Genomic DNA, 22,454 nt, shown 5'->3' with positions numbered 1-22,454 from the left:
CGCCTTTGCAACACTCTTGACTAATTACTTAGTTCAACCTATGTGTTCTGAGTGTCTACTATGTACTATGCATGGTGCGAGGGATAAAATGAAACCTACGAGAGACCTGGTTTCTGTCTCATCAAGCATGAAGCTTAGGGGGAGAGACAATCCGGCAATCACAACCTCCCATGATGCTCACAAAACAGGAGCAACCCAGGGACCACAGAAGTATACAGGTGAGTCATCTAAACCCCCCTGGGGCTAGGGTCAGGTCCAGGCTTCCCAGGGAAAGTGAGGTAGGAACAGAGACCTGAGAGCAATTAGGGGTCAGCCAGATGAGGCTGAGAGTCAGGGAGACAGGGTTTCCAGCAGAGGGAACTGCTAAGGCCTGGATGTGACAGAAAAAGAGCAAGATTGGGGCCGGGGGGAGAGGGACCAAGAAAAGTTCAAAACATCTGGCGAATGACAAGATGGGATGTCAGGCTGGAGAGAGAGGTGAGGTGAGGTGATGGCCAGGCGAGCATTCGAAATCTCCACTCCCTCTGGGCAGCTTTAAGATTGTGACAATGTACTGAAACCCTTAAACCAGGAGTAGCCCTAAACACAGAAGCCTGGCTGCAGGCAAGCGCCTAGTGCAGGGACAAGTCTCTCTCGGTAACACCAAGCCCCAGGCTCCTGCGGCGGCCTGGTCAAGCCCAGGTGGGGACCGAAAGCACAACCCTCTTCTGTCCTCTGCCCCTGCATCTCTGCTGCCATCGCTTGCCATGTATTTACGTAGGGCTGCGATGTGCCAGGGACCGTGAATAAGGACACAGCGGGGAAGAAGTCGGAGTTCCAGGGGTCCGCTCCCTCTCTCCTGTCCTTTTCTTCTGTATCTGTCTCCCTCTAACAAACCCCTGAAGGCAGGAAAGGTCTTACCCTCATAGCAAAGATTCAGCAGGCACTGAAAACCCTGTGCTAAGCCTTCTAAATCCATGACCTCACTTGCTCCACACTCCTTGAAGCAGGTAACATTACCTGTCAGTCTCATACACACATGTGGCAATGGAAGCTCGAAGCCATGAGCTCACTTAACTGAAGACATATAGCTCATGGCCAAACCAGATTCTAACCCAGACTGCTCCGAGGCCCAGCCCAGGGCTGGGCACATGCGGATAATTAGGAAGTGTAACATTTCTTTCCTTCAAGGTCTGACCCTCAATCTGCAACCTCCACTAGAGTCCTGACCCGTGAGGGTCACGAGCGAGGATGCACAAAAAGAAAAACATACACAGTAGTTCCCCCTTATCCGCAGGGTATATGTTCCAAGATGCCTCGTGGATGCCTGAAACCACAATAGTACCAAATCTTATATACACTATATTCTGTCCTATACATACATACCTATGATAAAGCTTAATTTGTAAATTAGGCACAATAAGAGATTAACAATAATAGAAGATTGTAATAACATACTGTAATAGAAGTTACGTGAATGTGGTCTGGGTCTGTCTGTCTGTCTCTCTCTCTCTCTCTCTCTCTCTCTCTCTCTCTCTCTCTCTCTGACACTGATCTGATAACCCAGACAGCTACTAAGCGACTAACGGGCGGGCAGCACCTACAGCATGGATACTCTGCACGAAGGGATGATTCACATCCTGGGCCTGGTGGAGCAGGATGGTGTGAGATTTCATTATGCCACCCAGAACGGTGCACAATTTAACACTTATAAATTGTCTATTTCCGGAATTTTCCATGTACTATTTTCGGAAGATTGACCGCGAGTAACTGACACGGTGGAAAGAGAAACTGCGGATACGGGGTGACCACTGGGCACACACGCTGAGCGCCTCCTGCACATCAGGAACTGCTGGAAGCAACCCCGCCTGCATTCTCAATCTCAATTTCTTTTCTAACTCACTTCGAATCTCCCGTAAAACCCTGAGAGGCAGACAGTGTTACCTCTTTTACAGATGAGGAAACCGAGGCGAAGATGTGACTTAGTCAGGGGCGATGCAGATGGAAGTGGCGAGAACCGGGGTTCAAACTGGGATCCGCCTGCCTCCTGAGGCCAAGCGCTTTCCAATCAACTCTGGAACTTTTTGGACAAGCTGAGAAATGGAAGCAGGGGTTCCCGTGGGCCGAAGCTCAGTTCCAAGCTCCTTCCTTCCCCCGGGGATGGAGGAACATCTGGGGGACACGCGAGACAGACCAGCCCCGCCCGCAGCAGGGAAAGCCAACGACGGGAGACCTGCGGGAGCCGCTGTCCCAGCACAACTCCAGGCCCCCGCCAGGAGGGAGGAGGCGGAGTGGACGCCTCCGAGGCCACCTCAGGGAGCCTGGCTGCCTCCCTGATCATTTAGCTGGAGAAGAGCAAGATAATCACCACTTAGCTGCCTAATTACTCCCCGCAGCACCCCAGAGTAGGGGCCACCACCGCGATCCCACAATGTGGCTGGGAAAGGTAGGGCGGGATGGGCCTGAGAGCCAGGGACTGGGGTCTCCGCGCCTTGCCCCGCACGCAGATTCCCACCAACCACCTACTTGCACTCGTCTGGCCATTTGAGAGTCACTGCACACCTACTACGTGTCGTTGTGCCTAAGCTTGAGCACAGCAAATGTCATCCTTGGAGAAGTTCGGGTTATCTGGAAAAAATGTACACGCCAAACTGTTTCCCACTTCTGTGCTGTGGCTCCGGCTGTCCCCTCTTCCTGGGATGCCCTTTTGGCTCTGTTTTGCCTGGCTAACTCACACCCATCCTTTAAAACTTAGTTCCGAGGTCACCCTGCCTAGGAAGACCGTGCTGGGGGCTGGGTTAATGCTCCTTCTCTGTTTTCCAAGATGCCCTAGGCTTACCGTTTCTCTGCCTGCCATCGGGCTCTGAGTTTTGAGCTTGACAGTCCTGGGTCTGGTAGCCCCCATGCCTAGCAGGATGCCTGGCTCTCTGTTGATGTCCAATATTCATAGAATGAATATATGATTGAATAAATCATGTGACCTGGAACCAGTAACTGTGGGGTCTTGGTTTCCTCATCTGTAGCCTAAGAAGGTCTAACAGCCTGTGAACAAGCGGGCAGAGGTGCAGCACAGCCTCTGAGGGATTGGCGGGAGTCTCTGCAATGTCCAAACTAGGCATTAAACATCATAGTTCAGCCCCTGCCAAAGCCAGGCCAAAGGCTTGTGGATCCTCCAGCCTCTGCCAAGGGCGCTGGTACGCACATTCAAGTTCTCTTCACCTGCGAGTAACTGAAACTGACTCTGGTCCCCTAAGCCAAAAAGGACTCCGGAAGGATGCTGGCTTATCTCAAACTCGAAGGAGCGCTGGACGGCAGGCCGCCTCTCGGCTGAGGCGGAAGGCCCTCTCCTCGTGACTGGATCCTCTCCAACCTTCACAAACACATGGATCTGGTTAAAGTGCAGACTGACCCGTGATGTGCTCCCAGGTGCTGAATGAAAAAATGCTCTCAACCTCCCTGCTTCCTGCGAGAGGGCTCTGGATGGACACTGCTTTGGCCAGGTGCCTACCTGCCCAGGACTCTCAGTGATGGGCGGTGGAGTAGGGAACACCGAGAACAGCCAGAACAGCCACGGCCCTGGCTCCTGTTCTTGCTTATTCCTGCGTATCCAGTTATTCCCGCGTATCCAGTTATTCCCAGAGAAGGGCGGGCCTTGAGCTGGGGTGGCCGCCCTAAGAGGCCTTGACTGCAGCTGAGCAGAGCCCGGGCCAGCTCTCTCCACAGTGACCATCTGAGCTGGTGAAAGGTATCATCTTTCAACCTGAAAAGTGATTTGCAAAAGCCCAGTGCTGGGGAGGGGGGGGGGAGTGGTAGAGGGTGGGGTGGGGGGTGGGTAGGGGTGGCAGGAGTTTAAATAGCAGCTGCGTTCCTAATTTCCCCAAGAGGAGGCCTGGCTGCCCCTCCTCCGTGCTGAGTGTTTGCCATTAAAAACAAACAGTATCATTTGGTTCAATATAAAATGAATTAAAGAAAATTAAACTGAGGGGGCCATGTGGCAAGCCTCCGTCTTCCATTGTCTGAAGCCGTTTTTTCATCTTCCCCAGTGGGGAGCAACAGCTTGGGGGGTGTGGAGCCATGCGAGATAAATAAATAAATAACACAAGGGCTCCCCCTACAACTGGGCGGAGGCTGGAGGCTGAGGTTCGCAAAGTCCCAGGTGCCGGCTCTGGCCCTGTCCCTTCGGTGTCCCTTGGTGGCAGAATGTAGCCTCTGAGAGTCTCCCAGGGAATGGAGTGAAGGGGAAACAAAACAAAACAAAACAAAACGAGATCAACAACAAAAAATGATGTGCGGGCCCTGGAGACAGAGGCGGGCAGGGGAGCGAAGGGAGGAGACTCTGGACCAGAGGGCCTGGGAGGTGAGGCCGTGAGGCGCCTGGATTGCTGGGAGTGATTCTGACTGGCCCTCGGCTGCACGGAGCAGTTGCCGCTGCCCTGTGAGGTGGGGGAATGGAGCCAGGAGGGCGGGTGTGGGGGCAGATGGGTGGAGAGGGTTGCGCGGCAGTTCAAGTGGGGGCTCTAGAGCCAGACTGCCCGCGTTCAAATCCCAGTCCTGCCACTTGCTTGCCAGCTGTGTGCCCTTGGCGAGTCACTTACCCTCTCTGTGCCTATTTCCTGACCTGGAACCTGGGGATGATAAGGGCTGTTGTGAGGATTAAATTAGTTCATATCTACGGAGCACTTGGAACTGTACTAGGCCCATTAGCTATTATTCTAATCCTAGATTTTAAAAAAATTTTATCATTATGGATCCCTTGGCATCTGGAAGACCTAGGCTCAAGTCACAGCTCTGCCACAGACTTGCTCTGTGACCCTGGGTAAGTGAACACACCTTGCTGGGCCTTGAGTCTCTCTTCTACAAACCAGGGATAAGCACTCTGGGACAGAGACTGCTGGTGCCTCCCAAGGTCCATTCTCTCCTTCCCCCTCTAATACAAGCATCTGATTTTTGCTCAGATCCACAGGCACCCGGCTATGAGATGCTCCACGGCTACCCATGCAGCAACTGTGACTAAGTGGTGGCCAGTGAGATGAAAGTGATGAGGGCCATTTCAGGGAAGTCACTTACAAAGAGAGAGGAACATCTATGATTCCTGATGCAAAAATCCTTAGTAAAATAGCAGCACTCGAGAATCCAGAAACATGTCACATCGATACTACATCATGATCAAGTGGGGTCTGTTCCAAGAATGCAAGGCTCTGCATAATGGGAAATCTAATAATGCAGTTCTTCACATAAACAGATCTAAGGAGAAAAATCAAATGATTTCTGATCAAATTCAACGATGATTTTCTTTTAAAAATTCCAATAAATTGGACTAGATAGAAACTTCCTTGACATAAAACAGTAGCCTCAGCCTCCAAATCGGCCTCTTGTTTAATGGAGGATTGTGATGGTTCCTTTTTGTTTTGATTCAGGCTACAATATCCTTATGTAATCAAACACCGATCTAGGTGTTGCTTAGAAGGTAATTTTGTAAATGTGATTACCATCTGCAATCAAGTGACTTTAAATAAAGGAGATCATCCGCGATAATTTGTGCGGGCATCATCCAATCAGCTGTGTGGCTACAGAGCTCTGCGATGCCAGAATGGTCCATTTTCTCCATTTTCTTTATAAAGCAGTGAAGTTAAGGTTTAGGCTTCATTTTGCACTCTGACATCGATTGGTAGGGGCTGTCTGAATTGCTGCATTGAGATGCAGCTGGGTGAAGTAGGGCCATGACCGATTAGTGATGCCTGACACAGGCACAGGCTGACAAACTGAAGCTCCTCGGCTTTCTGCCATTTCGGACTTCGGCACTTCTCTAGGGATTAGTAGGCACCTGGCTACTAACTTCAAGCAGAGTAAAGAAAGAACAAGTCCTGGGGATGAGTGTGAACTTTAAGAGTCCTTGCAGCCTTCCTGTTGCCTTAGGGTAAAACTAAAAATTAGCCTGGCAATTTCAAAGAGTCAAGTTCTTGAAGCTGACGTTCGGCCAAAGGCACTCGTGTTGGTTTTCTGGCCATATTTCACTCCTTGGGGTCTTCTATTTTCCAAAGTGCCTGTCTACTGCAAAATACTGACTTCCCCATTAAACACAGCTCTTCTGCAAAGGCCGAACTAGAAGGAATTAGGAATGTAAATTCCAGAGGAAGGATAGCAAACATTTTCTTAAAGGGCCAGACACTACATACATTAGGTTCTGTGGGTCATACAGACTCTGTCATCACCTCTCAACTCTGCCACCGTAGCCTGAAAGCAGACCCAGACAACACGTAAATGACCTAAGGTGGCTATGTTCCATTAAACCTTTGTTTACCAAAACAAGCACTGGGTCCACCAGTTGTAGTTTGCCAACCCCTAAACTAGATTCTGCGGCATACTGTGATCCTCAGTAAAATGATTCCGCGGTTAACGAGCTGGAGAAATGTCAAAGTGAAACAAGTTTCCCAACTGCAGGACTTCTCAGAGCCTTTACTAAGCTAATGTGCAAATGGCAGAGAGTGTTCAAGGAATTTCTCAAAGTTATCTGACCATAGACCATCTTTTTACAAAATGCCCATTGACATCTCCCTGAGGTCCCAGAATCATAGTTTAGTAAATGGTATTTCATTCCATCTGATTTTGGTTCGATTCTGACTTTCTTGCTTGCTTTAAAATATAAATGGATAACTGGTAATGCTATCTTCTTCAGAATAACCATAATTAACTAACTAGCCAGCACTTGACCTGTGTCATTTTAATTAATTCTCACAACAGGGTTATGAGGTAACTCCTGATATTCCCATTTTAAAGATGGGGACACTGAGGCTCGGTGAGGTTAATCCAGGTCCCAGAGGCAGAAGCTAGAATTTGAACCTATTTAATGTCAAAGTCTGCTCTTTCCATGACCCCACAGTCTTCCAGAGAAAGACGATGTCTTGCTTACATGCTCTAGAATCTTCTTGGCGATGACAGTGATGGAGGCGAGTGTTTTTAAAGCACACTAAACTACGCGTTAGGTAATTCTAATGTTGCTAATGACTAGCGTCTTTGCTGAGGGCTTTCTTTTCTGTTCCAGTGAAACCTGATGGTGAAAAAAAGGCCAACACCTTCAGTAACAGCCACAGCCAGAGCACCTGCTGGGCTCACACCCTGGCTTCACTGCTCACCCCCTGGGTGGCTTTCCTGGGTGACTCTGACACTTAAGTGTCCTTATTTGTAAAACGGAAATAACAGCAGTATTTACCTCATAGTATTATTGATAGGACCAAATGAAAAGACGTAAATAAAGCACTTTGCACAATGGAGACACAAACCAACAGGGAGGCCTGAGAAGCATCAGCTGTCGTTCCTATTGTTACAGCTCAAGTCCAAAGAGCTGGGTTTGGGTCTTAGCTTTGCTGCCTATAAGCCCGGCGACCTTGACAGACTATTTAGTCTCCCTGAGCCTCGGTTTTATCTGTAAAGTGGGTTTAGGCAAGCCTGGCTATTCCCTCACAGAGTCGTTGCAAGGCGTTTGTAAGAAGTGGACTGCATCAGCGAATGAGACTGACATGTGTCCACCCCTCAGAGTGTATGGTCCGGTGGAGGAAACCATAACCCAGACAAGTATGGAGCAGAGAGGCAAGTGCTGGGAGAGAGGGGGCCAGAGGGAAATACACCAGGGAACTAACATTGCCTGAAGGGGTCCAGGGGGAGTGACATCTAAGCTGAGTCCAGCAGAACCACAGAATGGGACAAAGGGGGCTCAACAATGCACACCTATCCAAAGTGTCCCGAGAGGAATCCCTTTAAAAAAAAAAATCTATAATAAACCTAAACAGTTTCCACAACACAAGAATCCAGCTGTTAAAAAATAAAAGCAGCTTTTATAGATTGCATGTTATGAGATGTGCAATCGCATCTTCACACCATCTGAGGTTGCGTGTTGGGGCGACCTCCCAGATTTCCACTTCAATGCCCAGAACTGTGACCAGGATGCGCTACGCCACCTGGATGATGTTACACTGCAAAACCGATTTTGCAGGTGGAATTGGGGTTCCGAATCAGCTGATTCTGAGTTCCTCGGAAGGGAAATTTTCTGGGTGCGTGATCTAATCACGTGAGCCCTTTAAAAGCGAGGGGAAGTCAGGGAGAGGTGAAGCAGCACATCTCCTGGCCTGAAGATGGAGGCGGCCACATGAAAAGACCAGAGAGGGGTCTCTGGGAGCTGAGAGTGAGCCCTGGACGACAGCCAGCAAATAAACAGGGTCCTCGGTCCTACGACCCACAGAACTGAATTCTGCCAACAACCTGAATGAGCCTAGAAGTAGATTCTCCTCCAAAACCTCCAGATAGGAGCCTGGCCAACACTTTGACTGACCTGTGAGGACCTATACAGAAAACACGGTCAAGCTGGCCTGGCTTCTGACCTACGGAACTGTGAACTAACCCATGGGTGTTCTTTAAGCTGCTAAACTGGTGATAATTTGTTAGGCGGCCATTGAAAACTAATGCAGGGAGGCACTCTTATCAACTCATGTTATAAATGAGGAGGTGAAGTAACTTACGGGGTCACACAGGTGGTCAATGGCAAAGGGTTCTGCAAATAGGATTTGAACACAGGCCAGTCTGCCTTCTGACTATCACGCCGCTTTCTGTATGTGTTTGCCTGGGATGATCTCCAACAGAGATGGTTCTATCTAATCCTGAAGTGGGAGCTGTGTAGAATATTGCTGTTTGAATACATAATGATGAGTGAGATGAATATATACATGCATTTGCTTGTACGGTTGGCCTTTGAACAATGTGGGGGTTAGGGTTGGTCACCAACCGCCTGTGCAGTCGAAAATGCACGTATAACTTTTGACTCCCCCAAAACTTACCTACTAACAGCCTACTGTTAACCAGAAGCCTAACCGATAAAATAAAGCCGATTAATGCATATTTTCTATATGTATTTTATATTGTATCGTTACAAAGTAATCTAGAGAAAAGTTATTTTAAAAATCATAAGGAAAATACATTTACAGGACTTATTGAAAAAATCCACCTATAAGTGGACCCATGAATTTCAAACCGTATACGTATACGCCAGCTATGAAAAGATTCAGGGGAGATATTACCATCCCCTAGGAGAGTAAATGGGTATCTGGTGGGTAGGAAAGGCAAGGAGACCTTCTACTGTATACTGTTCTTGGTGTTCTGACTCCTGGACCCTGTGATTATATAACCTAGTTAAAAAATGAAGCATCCTCAATAAACAGGAGGAAGGTAAGAAGTCAGGAGGCATGTGAATGGATGCAAGAGCTGCAGGTAAACTGGCCCGCAGGTGCACTAGCTCTGCAGAGTGTCGTCACGAAGCACACAGACTGGGCGGCTTAGATCACAGGAAGCGCTTTCCCACGGTTCAGGAGGCCGGAAGCCCGAGAGCAAGGTGTCGGCAGGCTGGTTTCTTCTGAAACCTCCCTCTGTGGCTTGTAGACGGCCGTCCTTTCTCCGTGTCCTCGCATGATCTTTCGTGTGTGTGTGTGTGTGTCCAAATTTCCTCTTCCTCTAAGGATACCAGTCAATTAGATTAGGACCCACCCTAATGACTTCATTTTAACTTAATTACCTCTTTACAGAATCTTTTTCCAAATACAGACACATTCTGAGGTAATAGGGGTTAGGACTTCAACATACGAATTTGACAGGACACAGTTCAGCCCGTAACAGCAGAGAAGCTGACCCAGGGCCGTTAAGAAAATACTGAACTCAGGGTTTCTCAACCGCGGCACCACTGACATTTGGGGCTGGATCAGTCTCGGTTTCAGGGGGCTGTCCTGTGTTGTGTGTGGGATGTGCACCAGCATCCCTGGTCTTGATCCACTAAATATCAATATAGCAACCCCTCTTGGCTGTGACAACCAAAAAATATCTCCAGAAATTGCCAAATGTCCCCGTAGCTGGGATCACTAGTTTGACCCCTTCCAGATCCGCCATGGGGAGGACAGTTGGGGCAAATGCAGCTGACTCTTAGGGAGGTTCTAGACCTTGAGATACAGAATGGTGATGGTGCCCTGTGAAAATCAGAGCTCAGACCTAGGAAACCCAGATCTGCCCCCAGGGTAGACAGATATCTGCTCGAAGTGCTGAGCAGATGAGAATGCTTGATCTCCAAGAGGGAAGAGGACATCATCAGTGGGAAGTCACTCTGAGGGAAAAAATGCTGGGTTCAAGGCCCAGAAAACAGAGGGATTTAAATGGCACAAAAAGCTTTCTGAATCCTCTCGGCTCTTGCGTCAGAGAAAACCACCTTTCTAACAACGTCTGTCCTCCCTCCCCTGTCCCCATCCTGTACTTAGAGACAGACAAACCACTGGGGCTGAGAGCTCATGGAATCCTGCCCTATAGAAACCTCTTGTCTGCAGCTTGGCTATGCACGCTGCGTTAGAGGTTAGCTGTGATTTCAGACGTGGGAAGGGCTTCCTCCTTCTTATTTTTATGAAAAAGACAGAAAGTTGGTCAAATGCTGTATTCTTTGGAGAAAACAGTTCAGCGAAGCCTTTCCTTGCTTTGGATAGCTAGTCCCAGCAACTACCCAGCAACTAGATACCTGGCCTTCTTACTCCTGATAACTTTACGAGGATGAAGATGACCCCTTTAGAGATAAGGAAGCGGAGGTCTCCAAAGAGCGAGGTCACTTTTCCCAGGTCACACAGATAGTGTCCAGGAGCCAGGATCTGAACCCGGCTTTGCTGACTCGAGGTGGGTGTTCTTTCTACTCTGCAGTCCTATCTCCGTTTATTAGTGACCCACCAGAAAGTTCTTAGACAAGTACCTGCTTTTACGTTTCTCCATCTGAGAAACGGGAAGAATGACAGCTGCCTGCTACCCACACTACTGAAAGTTTGACCTGAGAATGTTCTAGAACAGTGCTGTCCAATGGAATGTTCTATGATAAGGGAAACGTTTCATACCTGTGCTGCCTTACACGGTAGCCACCAGCCGTTTGTGGCTGTCGAGAATTTGAAATGTGGCTAGTGTAACTGAGGAACTGAATTTTAAATTTAATTTAAATTAAATTCTAATAGCCACATGCGGCTTGCGGCTGCCGTATTGTACAGAGCAGCTCTACAATCCTGATCCCCAAACACATCATTTTAATAAAGGGAAGAAACGAGGCAGACAAGTCAGAATTTTAAATTATTACTAACATTTACGGTAGGAGTTGGAGTGCGTCTGTATGTTTCTGGGATGGGAGATTTGTTTTCTTAACTAGGTTTGGGTTAGATTAATATAAAAACGAGCTTCATTGGCAGAGGATACAGTGATTGGATGAAAGTTATTAATTTTCATAGTTTTGCATTTTCAGGGCCCAGCATTTGCCCCTGTAAGGACACTGGTCCCGGAGAAGTTCAGTGGGGTCAGTGAGAGAAAGCTGGACAAGGAGAACTCTATGTGGGCGGGGGGAGGGCAGCAGCGGGCCTGGTTTTAAGCCCCTAACAGACAATTAACAGGACGAGGTTCATTCAGCCCACGGCATCTATTGTGCGCTTTCTGGGACTCGAACAGACGTAATGGTCCACGAGAGAGAAAAGAAACGTAGGACAGTCCGATCGCTTTAGATAGTGGCGCACACTACAAAGGAAACAAAACGCGATGACCATGCACGTCAGGGGCCGCCACTTTCCACAGGGGGGTCAGGGAAGGGAAGCGGCAGGGGACGTGTCACTGGAGTGAGATTTGAATGATGGGAACATAGGGGAAACGTCCCCACGCAGAGCGAATAGAAAGCGCGAAGGGTCTGAGGTGGCAGGCCCTGGACGCACGGCAGGTCCGCGAGGCCATCGGTGGCTGGTCCAAAGTGAGCCGGGGAGAGAGTCGTGGGTGATGAGGTCGGAGAAGTGGGCAGGGGCCAGATCGGGCAGCACGAGATGTATGGGTTATAAGTTATCTGGATTTGTGACAAGTGGCTGCTCTGGACACCTGGCCAGCGCGGCGGTTTGGGGCTGAGTTTGAAGGTCAGTCAGTGGTCGCCATCGTTAGTTAATCCCGCCCCCATCCTGGCCGGCCAATGGGCACGGCTCTCCTGGAAGGCCCAGGTGTACGAGGATTCCCTCCCGGCAGAACCTCGGAGTGGGAAGGCACTTGGGAACTGGTCGCTCGCTCAGGGATGGTGGGGGCATCAGGCAAACCCAAATGGCAGAAGCCCTACCGGAATAATGACTGTAATATTAAAAACCAACCCACCCTCTCAGAGGATGGCGTGGGGGCGCAAGGAAGAGCATCTGTGCTGTGAGCCATTAGGGGTCCCTGACAGATGTGCTCTGCTCCCCCTCACCCCCCAGCTGCAAATGAAGACCCATCCTTTTCTTCTGCCCAGACAAGGATTGATGAGGATTTGGGAGAGCACTCAGACAGGCAAGGAAAGGCTGTGAACCTTTTCCAAGCCTGCAATTTATCTTGAGAAGACTATTCACATCACTTTTTACAGGCTGGATTATGCTCTGACCTGGCACATTAATCTCGCTGAATAAAATAATAATAATCAGAAAAAGGGAGCTGGACAGTTGCCAGGGAGACATTAATAACTGTCGCCCACACCTTGGCTGTGCAGAGAAGGGGTGCAGGGTCCCATCCCTGCCCCATGGCCCCTGGCAGTGCCCATATGAAGAAGGAAGTGAGGTAGCTACGGCCTGAACTTGGGGAAATTTTATGTGGATGGTATATGGGGATTCTGCTCCTCGATTGACTCTGTAGAATGTACCCAACGAATCCAGGGACCTTAGATGGGATGAAGTATGATCGACTGACTCCGAGCAGGGGTTCTGGAGTTGGGTTGCCTGACTACGAATCCTCGCTCAGCCACTTAGAAGCTATGTAACTTTCGGCTGCTTTCTAACTTCCCACTGCATTTGGGATAAAAAAAAAAAAAAAAAAAAAAAAAAAAAAAACCAAACAGCACCTTCCAGGAATGTAAAATGGCGTAGCTTCTGTGGAAAGCAGTTTGACAGCTCCTCAAAAAGTAAAACGCGGAATTGCCATAAGAGCCAGCAATTCCACTCCCAGGTATTGACCCAAAAAACCCGTGTAACAGTGCAGACAGACACTTGTCCATGAACGTTCAGAGCAGCACTACTCACAACAGCCAAAAAATGGAAACAACCCAAATGTCAATCGGAAGGTAAATGGATAAATAAATGGTGGTCTAGCCACGTAAAGGAATATTATTCAACCGCAAAAAGCAAGGACACATACAACGTGGATGAACCCAGAAAACATTACGGCAAGGGCAGGAAGCCAGACACAAAGGATCACATAATGCATGATCCCATTTACATGAAATGTCTGGAATAGGTAAATCCAAAGACAGGAAGCAGGTTAGTGGTTCCCAGGGGTTGGGGGAGGGCGTGTCTGCTAATGGGGACAGGGTTTCCTTTCGGGGTGATGAAAATGTCTTGGGACTAGACAGAGGTAACAGTGACACAACACTGGGAATTTTATGTGAATTTTACTTCAATACAAAAAAAAAGAAAAAGAAAAACCCCACAAAAATGACAGCACCTGCCTTTAAGACAGCTGCCAGAAAGAAATGAGTTAGAGCCATCCAGGCCCATGCAAAGGGCTGACTCTGCCTTAGCTGTTCCTGCTGCTGTTAGTATCGTTATCACAAGGTTTGAAATCTTTGGCAAGTCATTTAACTCAATTTCCGCTCTGTGAAAAGAGAGATGAACAGTACCCACCCTCCCAGGATCATTACGATTAAACAAGACAGTGTCTTCAAGGCTGTAAACTCCATGAGTACATGAATTTTTTTTTTTTGTCTACTTTGTTCACTGATGTATCCCCGTGCATAGTACAGTGCCTGCCACAGAGCTGGCATTCAGCAAATATTTCTTGAATAAATGGCATTGCTTAACACACTGCCTGGCTCCCGGGAATCGCTGAGCAACGTTTATCCAGATTTATTACCGTTAATTTGGCTGCCAGATTTCTCCGAGCCTCCTTACAGTGTTCTTTCTAGCAAAGAGAAGTGAGTACGACTTTGGATTTCTGTGTCTTTGTGACAGAGGCGTTTGAACACCTACCAAATACAAGAGGTTTGAGCTGAGCTGAGAATGGAAAAAAAGCTCTAACTGCTGCTACATAAGAGGTGGTGAGAGTTAGTGCAGCTGACTATAGACTACCGATAAACCTATTCACCTGTCTGACCATCCGTCCGTCGGTCTGTCCATTCACCTATCCAATTATCCACCCATTCATTCAAATATCCATCCATCTATCCATTCGTCCATCCACCCACCCATTCAAATATATATCCATCCATCCATCCATCCATCCATCCATCCATCCATCCATACACCCATCCACCCATCCACTACCCACCCACCCATCCATCCACCCACCTGCCCATCCATCCAAATATTCACCCACCCACTCACTTGCCTACCCATCTATCTATATATCCACCAACGTTCCCATCTGTCCATTCAATTTAAATACCTACCTATACATTTATTCACCCACCCACCTACTTGCCCGCCAAAATATATATACATGCATACAATGAACATTTCTGAGTGCACGTCACATACTGGTGACCTATCAACAAGCTAGATGTATTCATTTCCTGCTGCCACAGAGGTTGCAGTCACGCAGAGAAGGCAGACAACTAAACAAGCACTCACAGTCAGGGCGTGAGTGCTGGAACAGGGAGAGTCTAGGGTGCTGTGGGTCCTCAGTAGGGGCACTACCCCTAGCCTGAAGGGTAGGGAAGGTTTCTAAGAGGCTGTGACCTGCAGAAGGAGCAAGAGTTAGTTAAGACATGAGTAAGGAAAAGGGTCTTTGAGGTGGAAGGATCAGCAGGTGTAGTGGGCGCGAGCCAGGGCGGCACATAGACCGCTCTGGAAGCTGTAAGGGTTAGCCACTCAGTGTCTAGCCCCTCAATTTTCTCATCTGGAAAATGGGATGAGAAGAGCATCTGCCATACGTCAGATTGGACCTAGTTAATGTATATGAAGAAGCAAAAGAAGCAGGGTCTGGCCGGAGCACAGAGAACAGAGCAAGGGGGTGGTAGAAGAGAGGGAGTGGAATGAGTAAGGGTGCCGGGGAGGTAGTTGGGACCAGTGGTGAAGAGCTGCGAAGCCTCACCTGCCTCCTCCCCAGCCGATGACCAACACCTCCCGCATCACGTCCATGTACATTAGGTCTTTTCTATCTTTGCCGCATCTCAAGCGGGGTTTAGTTAACAACTCCGGAAGAAACATGCTCAGGGATGCTAAGTGATTCACCCATTTTGGAATTCTGACCTTGAGAACTGTAAGATAATAAATTTATGTTGCTGTAAGCCGCTAATGTGGCTTCAATGTGGCAGTTTGTTAGAGCTGCCACAGGAGACTAAGACACCAGGGGAATAGATATCTCTGCTTCTCTCTTTCAGGCCTCCCATTGGCTGAGCCCGACCTGAAGCCAGGGGCCACGGGAACCCAGTGATACAGCCCACTCACGTCAGCCTCCTGGACAGAGAGCAGGTTAGGAAGGGCAGAGAGTGTACCTGAAGGGCCATAAGAAAGGCTCCCAGCACAACCATCGCCTCCATTTTATAGATCAGAAAACTGAGGCACAGAGTGGCTTACTAACTTACCCAAGGTTGCACAGCTAGTCCGTTCAGAGCTAGCAGTCATGAATCACACTTAGGAGTGTTGTGAATCATTTGCTGAGCGCTTACCACGTGCCGGGCACAGGGAAAACACTTTCTGTTTCTCACCAGCAATAGTTCTTACGAGTTTAGACCTTAGGAGGAAGGTGCTACTACTGTCATCAGTTGATAGGTGCAGAATCTAAGACTCAGACGGGTTTTGTCATTTGCCCTGTCATTGGTCACAGCTAGGAAGGGGTACAGCTGGGACCTGAATGTAGACATGTCCAATGCCGAAGCCCATGTGCATAGCCATTAGGCCATGCTGCTTCCCGGTGTCAAGTCCCTAGTGCCCACCTGGTATGTGACGTGAGATCAAGGGGCAAAGGGTAATGGTTACTGTGGTCTCGGGAGGGGTGAGTGGGGGACATCGCGGGACTGCTTTAGACCCAGTGTTCTCGTTTTGCCTTTCCTCTCTATGTCTCTTTTTCTTGGTCTTGATGCCATTTTAGACTTCCTGGCACTGCCTCTGGGCACCAGAGCTATGTCTTCATCTAAGAAAACCTCAACGGCCTAGGATTTGGGCTCAATCAGATAAATCACAAGGTGGGGGAGGGGAGTGTAGGTGAGGCGTTGTGTGTGTGTGTGTGTGTGTGGCAAAATCAGACTCAGATTGCCTTGGTGTGAAATAATAAGAAATATACACATTAACCTCTGCCCCCTGGATCCTAACATGGAACTACCAGCTCTTCCTCTTGTAAACAGGGGTGTTAGAAGAATCTTTTGTTCTAACATTCAGTCCTTGATCCCAGTTCCTGACACAGAGCTCCTAAGACCTTTGTAATTTCTTGAGTGATGGGAGCATCTGCCGTCAAAGTCCTAAATCCCTCGGAATTTCCTTAGAGTGCCTTTTGTTCTAATGAGGTGACCCTTGGTGGTCTCCTGGGTCCAGGCTGGCTGGTCACCAGAAAGACCGAGCCAGGATTAGAAGCTTGGAATTTTCAGCTCCAACCCCCAAACTCCATGCTGGAAATGGAGTTTATGATCTGTCATGCCTACATGATGAAGGCTCCAAAAAAATCCTAATAGTACGGGGTTCAGAGAGCTTCTGGGGTGGTGGACGCATCTACATGCTGGGAGGGTAGTGCACCCCAACTCTACAGGGACAGAAGCTCCTGCACTCAGGACCCTCCCTCACCTAGCTTTATGTACCTCTTCACCTGGTTGTTCATCTGTATCCTTTATCCTATCCTTTAATGCTACTAACTACGTATTTAATAAACATAATACATGAAGTACTGCTATATGAAGACAGAGGAAGGAACACAGCCCTGACGACACCCTGACTTTAGCCTGGTGAAACCTATTTCAGAATTCTGACCTGCAGAACTATGAGATAGTCAGTTTGTTACTTTAAGCTAAAGCACGGTGTGAAGTATCTTGTATACATGACGTATATAACAAAAATATACTTAATAAAAATTATTTCAATTACATATTTAATAATAAATACATAATTATAAAAAAATTATAATTGACAAACTGGTAAATGTAACTGTTTCCCTGAGTTCTGGGGGCTGTTCTGGCAAACGAATGAACTACGGACAGGGTCATGGGAACCCTGATTTATAACTGGTCGGTCAGAAGCGCAGGTGACAACCTGGGCTTGTGACTGGTGTCTAAAGTGGGGTCTTGTAGGACTGAGGCCTTCACCTGTGGAATCTGACGCTATCTCCAGGTAAAACAATGTCAGAACTGAGTTAAATTGCAGCTGGTGTCAGAGGATTGCTTGATGTGTGGAAAACCCACACGTCTAGTGTCAGAAGTGCTGAGTGTGTGAGTAAAGAAGAAACACAGAGGTGTGTTTTTCCTATACACTTGGGCTGATGGGTTTGGTCAGCTGTCACTCAAGAGGGACAGCCAATTCCGACCCGCTCTTCTGCCAAGCGATGCCTAGGATGAACTCTGAGCATTCTGAAGTTGAAAAGATGGCTGTTTTTACAGCATGGAAAGCAAGAGTCGACAGAGATTATTTAGTCTATCTGCCTCTGTCCGGACTCTCTGCTTTGGGCCTTCTTGCAGAGGCACTGGCAAGAATTATATCCTAAAGATGACATTTTGCCCTAGCCTCGCTCAGTCCTCTGAATTACAATGGTAACCCTCCCAACACCTCTTCAACCCAACACCCGCCTACAGGCCTTTCCCTACAGTCAACTGCAAAACACCATTGCCATCACTCCCAAGCCTGTGTCCGCAGCAGACACCACTAATCGATCATAGAGTTCTTTCCTTCTGAGCCTCGGTACCCTTTAGAAACCACGCTCTCCCAAAGCCACAAAGAGGGAAAACTCATGAGAGCCATCCTTCCCCGAGAGAAGCAGGACCCAGCGCATGTCAACGCGCTTTTCTCCTTTCTCGGGTGAAATGCAGAGGAAATCTGCATCAAGGGCGGCTTTGAAAAATGAAACAGGAAACACACTTTGGAGCAGAGGTGTGACAGGCAGGTGCTGACAACAAAGAACCTTGCCTCGCTTTTAAAAATTATAAGGTGGGTGACAGGATCTATTAGCTCAGGCTCTGTTCATTTGAGACCCTGACATTAGCTCTTCAGAAGCCCACTCTTTCCTCCTCTGGAAGGCACTCTGAATCCCCTGCATGATCGACATGCCTGGGGCTCCTTGGTGGCCACGGGCAGTATCTACCTTGGACTTGACGGCCAGGATGATCTTGGGCAGGGCCACGACCAGGCACTTGAGGGCGATGGTGATGTACTTCAGCACAAAGTCTGCGATGCCCACGATCCACAGCAGGTCGAAGAAGTCTAGGGTCTCCAGGTTGGGCTTTAGAAATATGAGGCTGTGGAGAAGGTTCAGAGAGTCAGGATGCTCACTTAGGATCACCGGCCCTTGGCAGCTCCTTCTACTGATTCCAAGGAGCCTTGGAAGTATTACCTGTAGAAAGAACACTGAACTGGGAGTCAGAAGTATGTTCTGTTCCTGAATCTGGTTACTGTGTGCGCTCAGGTGAGTATCTTAACTTCTCTGAGCCTCAGTTCCTCTGAGGGTTAAGAGATGAGAGTAGCCTAGAGTATCATTAGTTAAGGTCCCCCTGTTATTTTATGGGTCAATAACATGCTTCACAAGAGGAAGCAGAAGGAAGGAGGCCAGGGCCAACACTATGGGGGCGGGGGAGGAGGAGGAGAGAGAGAACCGATGTGCCAGACACTGTGCTAAGCTCTTTATTCAGTGTATCTCATTGTCCTGCACAGCGAGTATTGCTTGTCCCACTTTATAAATGAGGCACTGAAGCTTGGAGAGGTGAGGTAAGTTGCCCAAGGTCACACTTCACGATAATTGCGTTTGTATCGGATAGACTTGAATGTGAATCCAGGCTTCTCCATTTATTGGCCCCTGGGCAAATAATGTTGTCTCTGTAAGCCTCAGTGTTATAATCAATAAAATGGGAACATTCTCTCCCTCGTAGTGGTACTGGTGAGATCTGATTCGGTAACGGGCATCCTTCAATGAGATCGCAGACTCTGCCATGCAGCCAGGAGGAGAACAGCAACTCCCCGAGGCACACCCCATTATCTACCCCATTCTGCAGATGAGGAAACTGAGGCATAGAACGATAAAGTAATATGCACAAGGTCCTGCAAATATTAAGCGGGGGCGGTAGACGGAAACCCAGGCACCCCGGCTGCAGTTAGTGCCCTCAATCCTTACTCTACAGCAAGGCTACTCGGAGTGTTAACTCGTTTTACCCAACTGTGACCAGGTAAGTTCACCTCACACTCAAGTTCTGTACTTACCTCACTGGAAACTGGCAATAGCTGTTCTCAAATTGGCACATGTCCATGGACCACAATGAGCATCACTGCCGTCTACCACCACAGAGGATGATGATGTTATTCATAATGTAACAGTAGTAGCTAAAAGCTCTTGGTCCTTTACATCACACTGGCCTTACTCCACACACTTTATGTGTCTTAACTTACTTTGTCTTCCCACTGGCTCTATGATGTAGGTGCTGTGATTATTCCGTTTTGAGATGGGGAAACTGGGGTGCTGAGAGGTGGTGTCGCCTGCCCACAGCATATTAGCTAGCATGTGGATTTAGGATTGGAACTAGCACCCAAACTGTACTTGACCCCTTGCTTTTTTAACCCCACTGAACCGGAGGCTCTGAGCGAAGGCACGTAGCCCAGAGAGGTTGCTTTCTGAATGCTTCCGACATACTCTAGCGGGGCTGGTAGAAAACTGTGAACCGAGGCCTCTTTATTATAGTATTCTAGGAATGAAATGGCCTATCTGTTTACCTTTATTTTTAAAAACCTATTCCTATTTATAATAAAAATCTTTAAAGAGCTAGCGTAGGGCAAAATCAATGAAAACAATCCATGCTGGCAATCTCTCACAAAACCTCAGGCTCTTTCCATAGTCTTGTCCTGTCTCCATGGGATTCTTTGTTTCCAAATTTGAGTGGCCATTCGCGTTATAATACGGGGAGAGGTCGGCAGCTCTGGGCTCCTTCCTCCGCCTCTGCCTCTGCTCGTCCTTCCCTGGGATATCGCAGGCTGGTCAGTTGACTTCCACACTCTGCCTCTCTATTATGCTTCTGATTGCAATAAAGGGAAGATCTGCCTTCCACTTTCTGTTTTATCTCAGAGTTATCTCAGAGATAGGCGTTAAAGTCACCTATCTGGGTTTTAGTGCAGTGTCTCAGTGTTTTTTGTTTTGCGTGGTCTTACGTTTTTTTTTTGTTTGTTTTGGCATCTGTAGGAGGGCTGGAGCAAACGTGTGTTCCCACAGATCGATCACCAGGTCTACTTATTTCTAACATACGCTATGAAAATTAATGAACTGATATATTTTATTACGAGTTTTGCTTCTTATGAGCCGCCACCACCAACAGGTATAGTAATTCATCATAAAAGAATAAAATTAATTACAGGATTACGCTATGTCAAATGGTCCATGGTTTACCCAGTACTTTTCACATATTGAAACATTTGGCCTCCCTAATAATTAGCCTGTTCAGGTGGGTAAGGCAAGAATAAACTGGGTCCCGGTTTCACAAATGAGGAGAGTAGGAGACGTTCAGAAGGGTTCCATTATTTGCCACAAAGCACAAGGCTGGTAAACGGCAGGACTAAGACTCTCTGACGTTGGTCATCAGACTTCGAATCCTAGAAAGACGTGAGTTTGCTGTTAAGGGCTAGTTACCAGGACTAAGATCATTGGAAAGGGTTTCAGTATGCCTCGGCTTCCTCACTATGAAATGGGGACATCAGTATCCTGCTGGGTCACTTGGAGGGCAAAATAAGTTCATAGCTATTGGTATTACCTACGAAACACACTCCAGAGTGGATGTCGAACAGGAAGAGTCTCAGCTCTGTTGCTTTTCTCCCTATAAACCGCTTGCTCTTTCTGCGCTGCCAGTTTGACTCAGCCCGGGTTTGATGGGGGCGCAGAAGACTGCGTCTGTGACTGTGATCATGCCCAGAGTGTGACAGGAGCTGGAAATTCATTCTAGGTTCTGGGAAACTCCACCTCCTAGAGCCTCCAGCAGCCTTGATACTCTGTGCCAGACAACTAATGCAGTGTGTGAGATGTGAGCTGATGTCTCGGCACGAACTCCCCTGTTGCCCTTTCCAAAACAGATGTGCATGCTCTGAAAGCCTGGCCTGAGTCTCGGCCCCATCCTGGGGGCCCTCACTGGCCAGCCCTCCCCCACCGGCCACTGTGCGGCTATTAGAAAACATAGAATTAAATATGTGGCTTGCATTATGTTTCTAGGAGAAAATTCTGCTCTAGGCATGTGTGTGTACACAACAGGGTGGAACTTGAAAGTTACTACTTGACAAAGCGCTGCTGAAATGTTCTCAAGTGAAAGGGTATGTGTCCCAACCCCGACAACACCCTCTCCCACTTTCCCACGGGGGTGGGGGGCGGCGGTCAGACTCCCCTGCTCACCTGTTGTACAGCTGCTGGGAACTGAACGTATAGAGGACATACAGGGTGTTCCCCGCCAGAAAGGCCAAGATCCACAAGATGACCAGCACTGACCTCTTTTCCTGGAGAGAAAGCAAGAGATCTGTAGGGATGCTGTAATGCCAAAGGTGCTCATGGTGGAATATTCCAGAATGTTTTCTGACGAGGAATAATTTTTCCCTTTCTCAAAGGTTTGGAGGCAACTTTGGGGCTAGTGGTGAATAGAAGCGTGTTAGCATCTTTCCATCCTACTGGCACCCAAGGGATGATTACGACAGAAATGTGGAAACCTGCTTGGGGAATTACTCAGAAAGGCAGGATAGCGTAGAGGTTAGCAGCACAGACTTTGGCACTGGCAAGCCTGAGTTCAAATCCTTGGTCTGCTACGTGGGCAGATTACTTAAACTCTTTACATTTCCCTTTCCTCGTCTGTAAAATGGGCATATATTCTCTCTCTCTCTCTCTCTCTCTCTCAGAAAGTTGTAAAAATTAATGTACATGAGATGCTTAGAAAGGCGCCTGGTGTATAACAGATGTCAGTTCACATTTACTGTTAGGAACTGAGGCACAGAAAGGTTAAGCGGCTCCTGCACATGTTTTAAGCCTCAGTGCCCTCATTTAAAAATGGGGGTTTTGTTAAGGATTAAGTAAAATTCATAAATGTAAACAGTTGGTCTGGTACGGGTTCATATTTCAGGATCGCTAAATGGTAGGACCTAGTATCCAGACTTTACAACCCAGCAGAAGGCGTCACATCTATAGGCTGGAAACTTCTGCTCTCGTTTTTTTATAGCACAGCCCTCGGTCTGGGCTACTGCCCTAGCCTGAAGTTCAGCGCAGGTCCACGTTTATAAGATTAAATTCAAATGCGTACACTTGGCCATCAAAGCTCTTCGCAATCCGGCCCCATTTCTTTC

At 48.1% G+C, this 22,454-nt stretch overlaps 1 protein-coding gene across 2 annotated transcripts in view; it reads right to left on the bottom strand.

Moving 5' to 3' along the window:
• RNFT2 (ring finger protein, transmembrane 2) overlaps nucleotides 1-22,454 on the bottom strand; it is a 60,467-nt gene that overhangs the window by 26,156 nt on the left and 11,857 nt on the right. For both annotated transcript variants that reach the window (XM_016149485.2, XM_016149486.2), the window contains exons 6-7: nucleotides 21,520-21,620; nucleotides 18,247-18,400 (exon numbers count right to left, since the gene is read on the bottom strand). In XM_016149485.2, coding sequence (XP_016004971.2) covers nucleotides 18,247-18,400; nucleotides 21,520-21,620 — 255 coding nt within the window. The remainder of the gene's footprint in view (nucleotides 1-18,246; nucleotides 18,401-21,519; nucleotides 21,621-22,454) is intronic.

The sequence above is a fragment of the Rousettus aegyptiacus genome, unplaced genomic scaffold, assembly GCF_014176215.1.
Source record: "Rousettus aegyptiacus isolate mRouAeg1 unplaced genomic scaffold, mRouAeg1.p scaffold_m13_p_5, whole genome shotgun sequence".
In the NCBI taxonomy this organism is placed as follows: domain Eukaryota; kingdom Metazoa; phylum Chordata; class Mammalia; order Chiroptera; family Pteropodidae; genus Rousettus; species Rousettus aegyptiacus.
The sequence above is the reverse complement of the archived record's forward strand: the minus strand, read 5'-3'. Positions and strand labels throughout refer to the sequence as shown.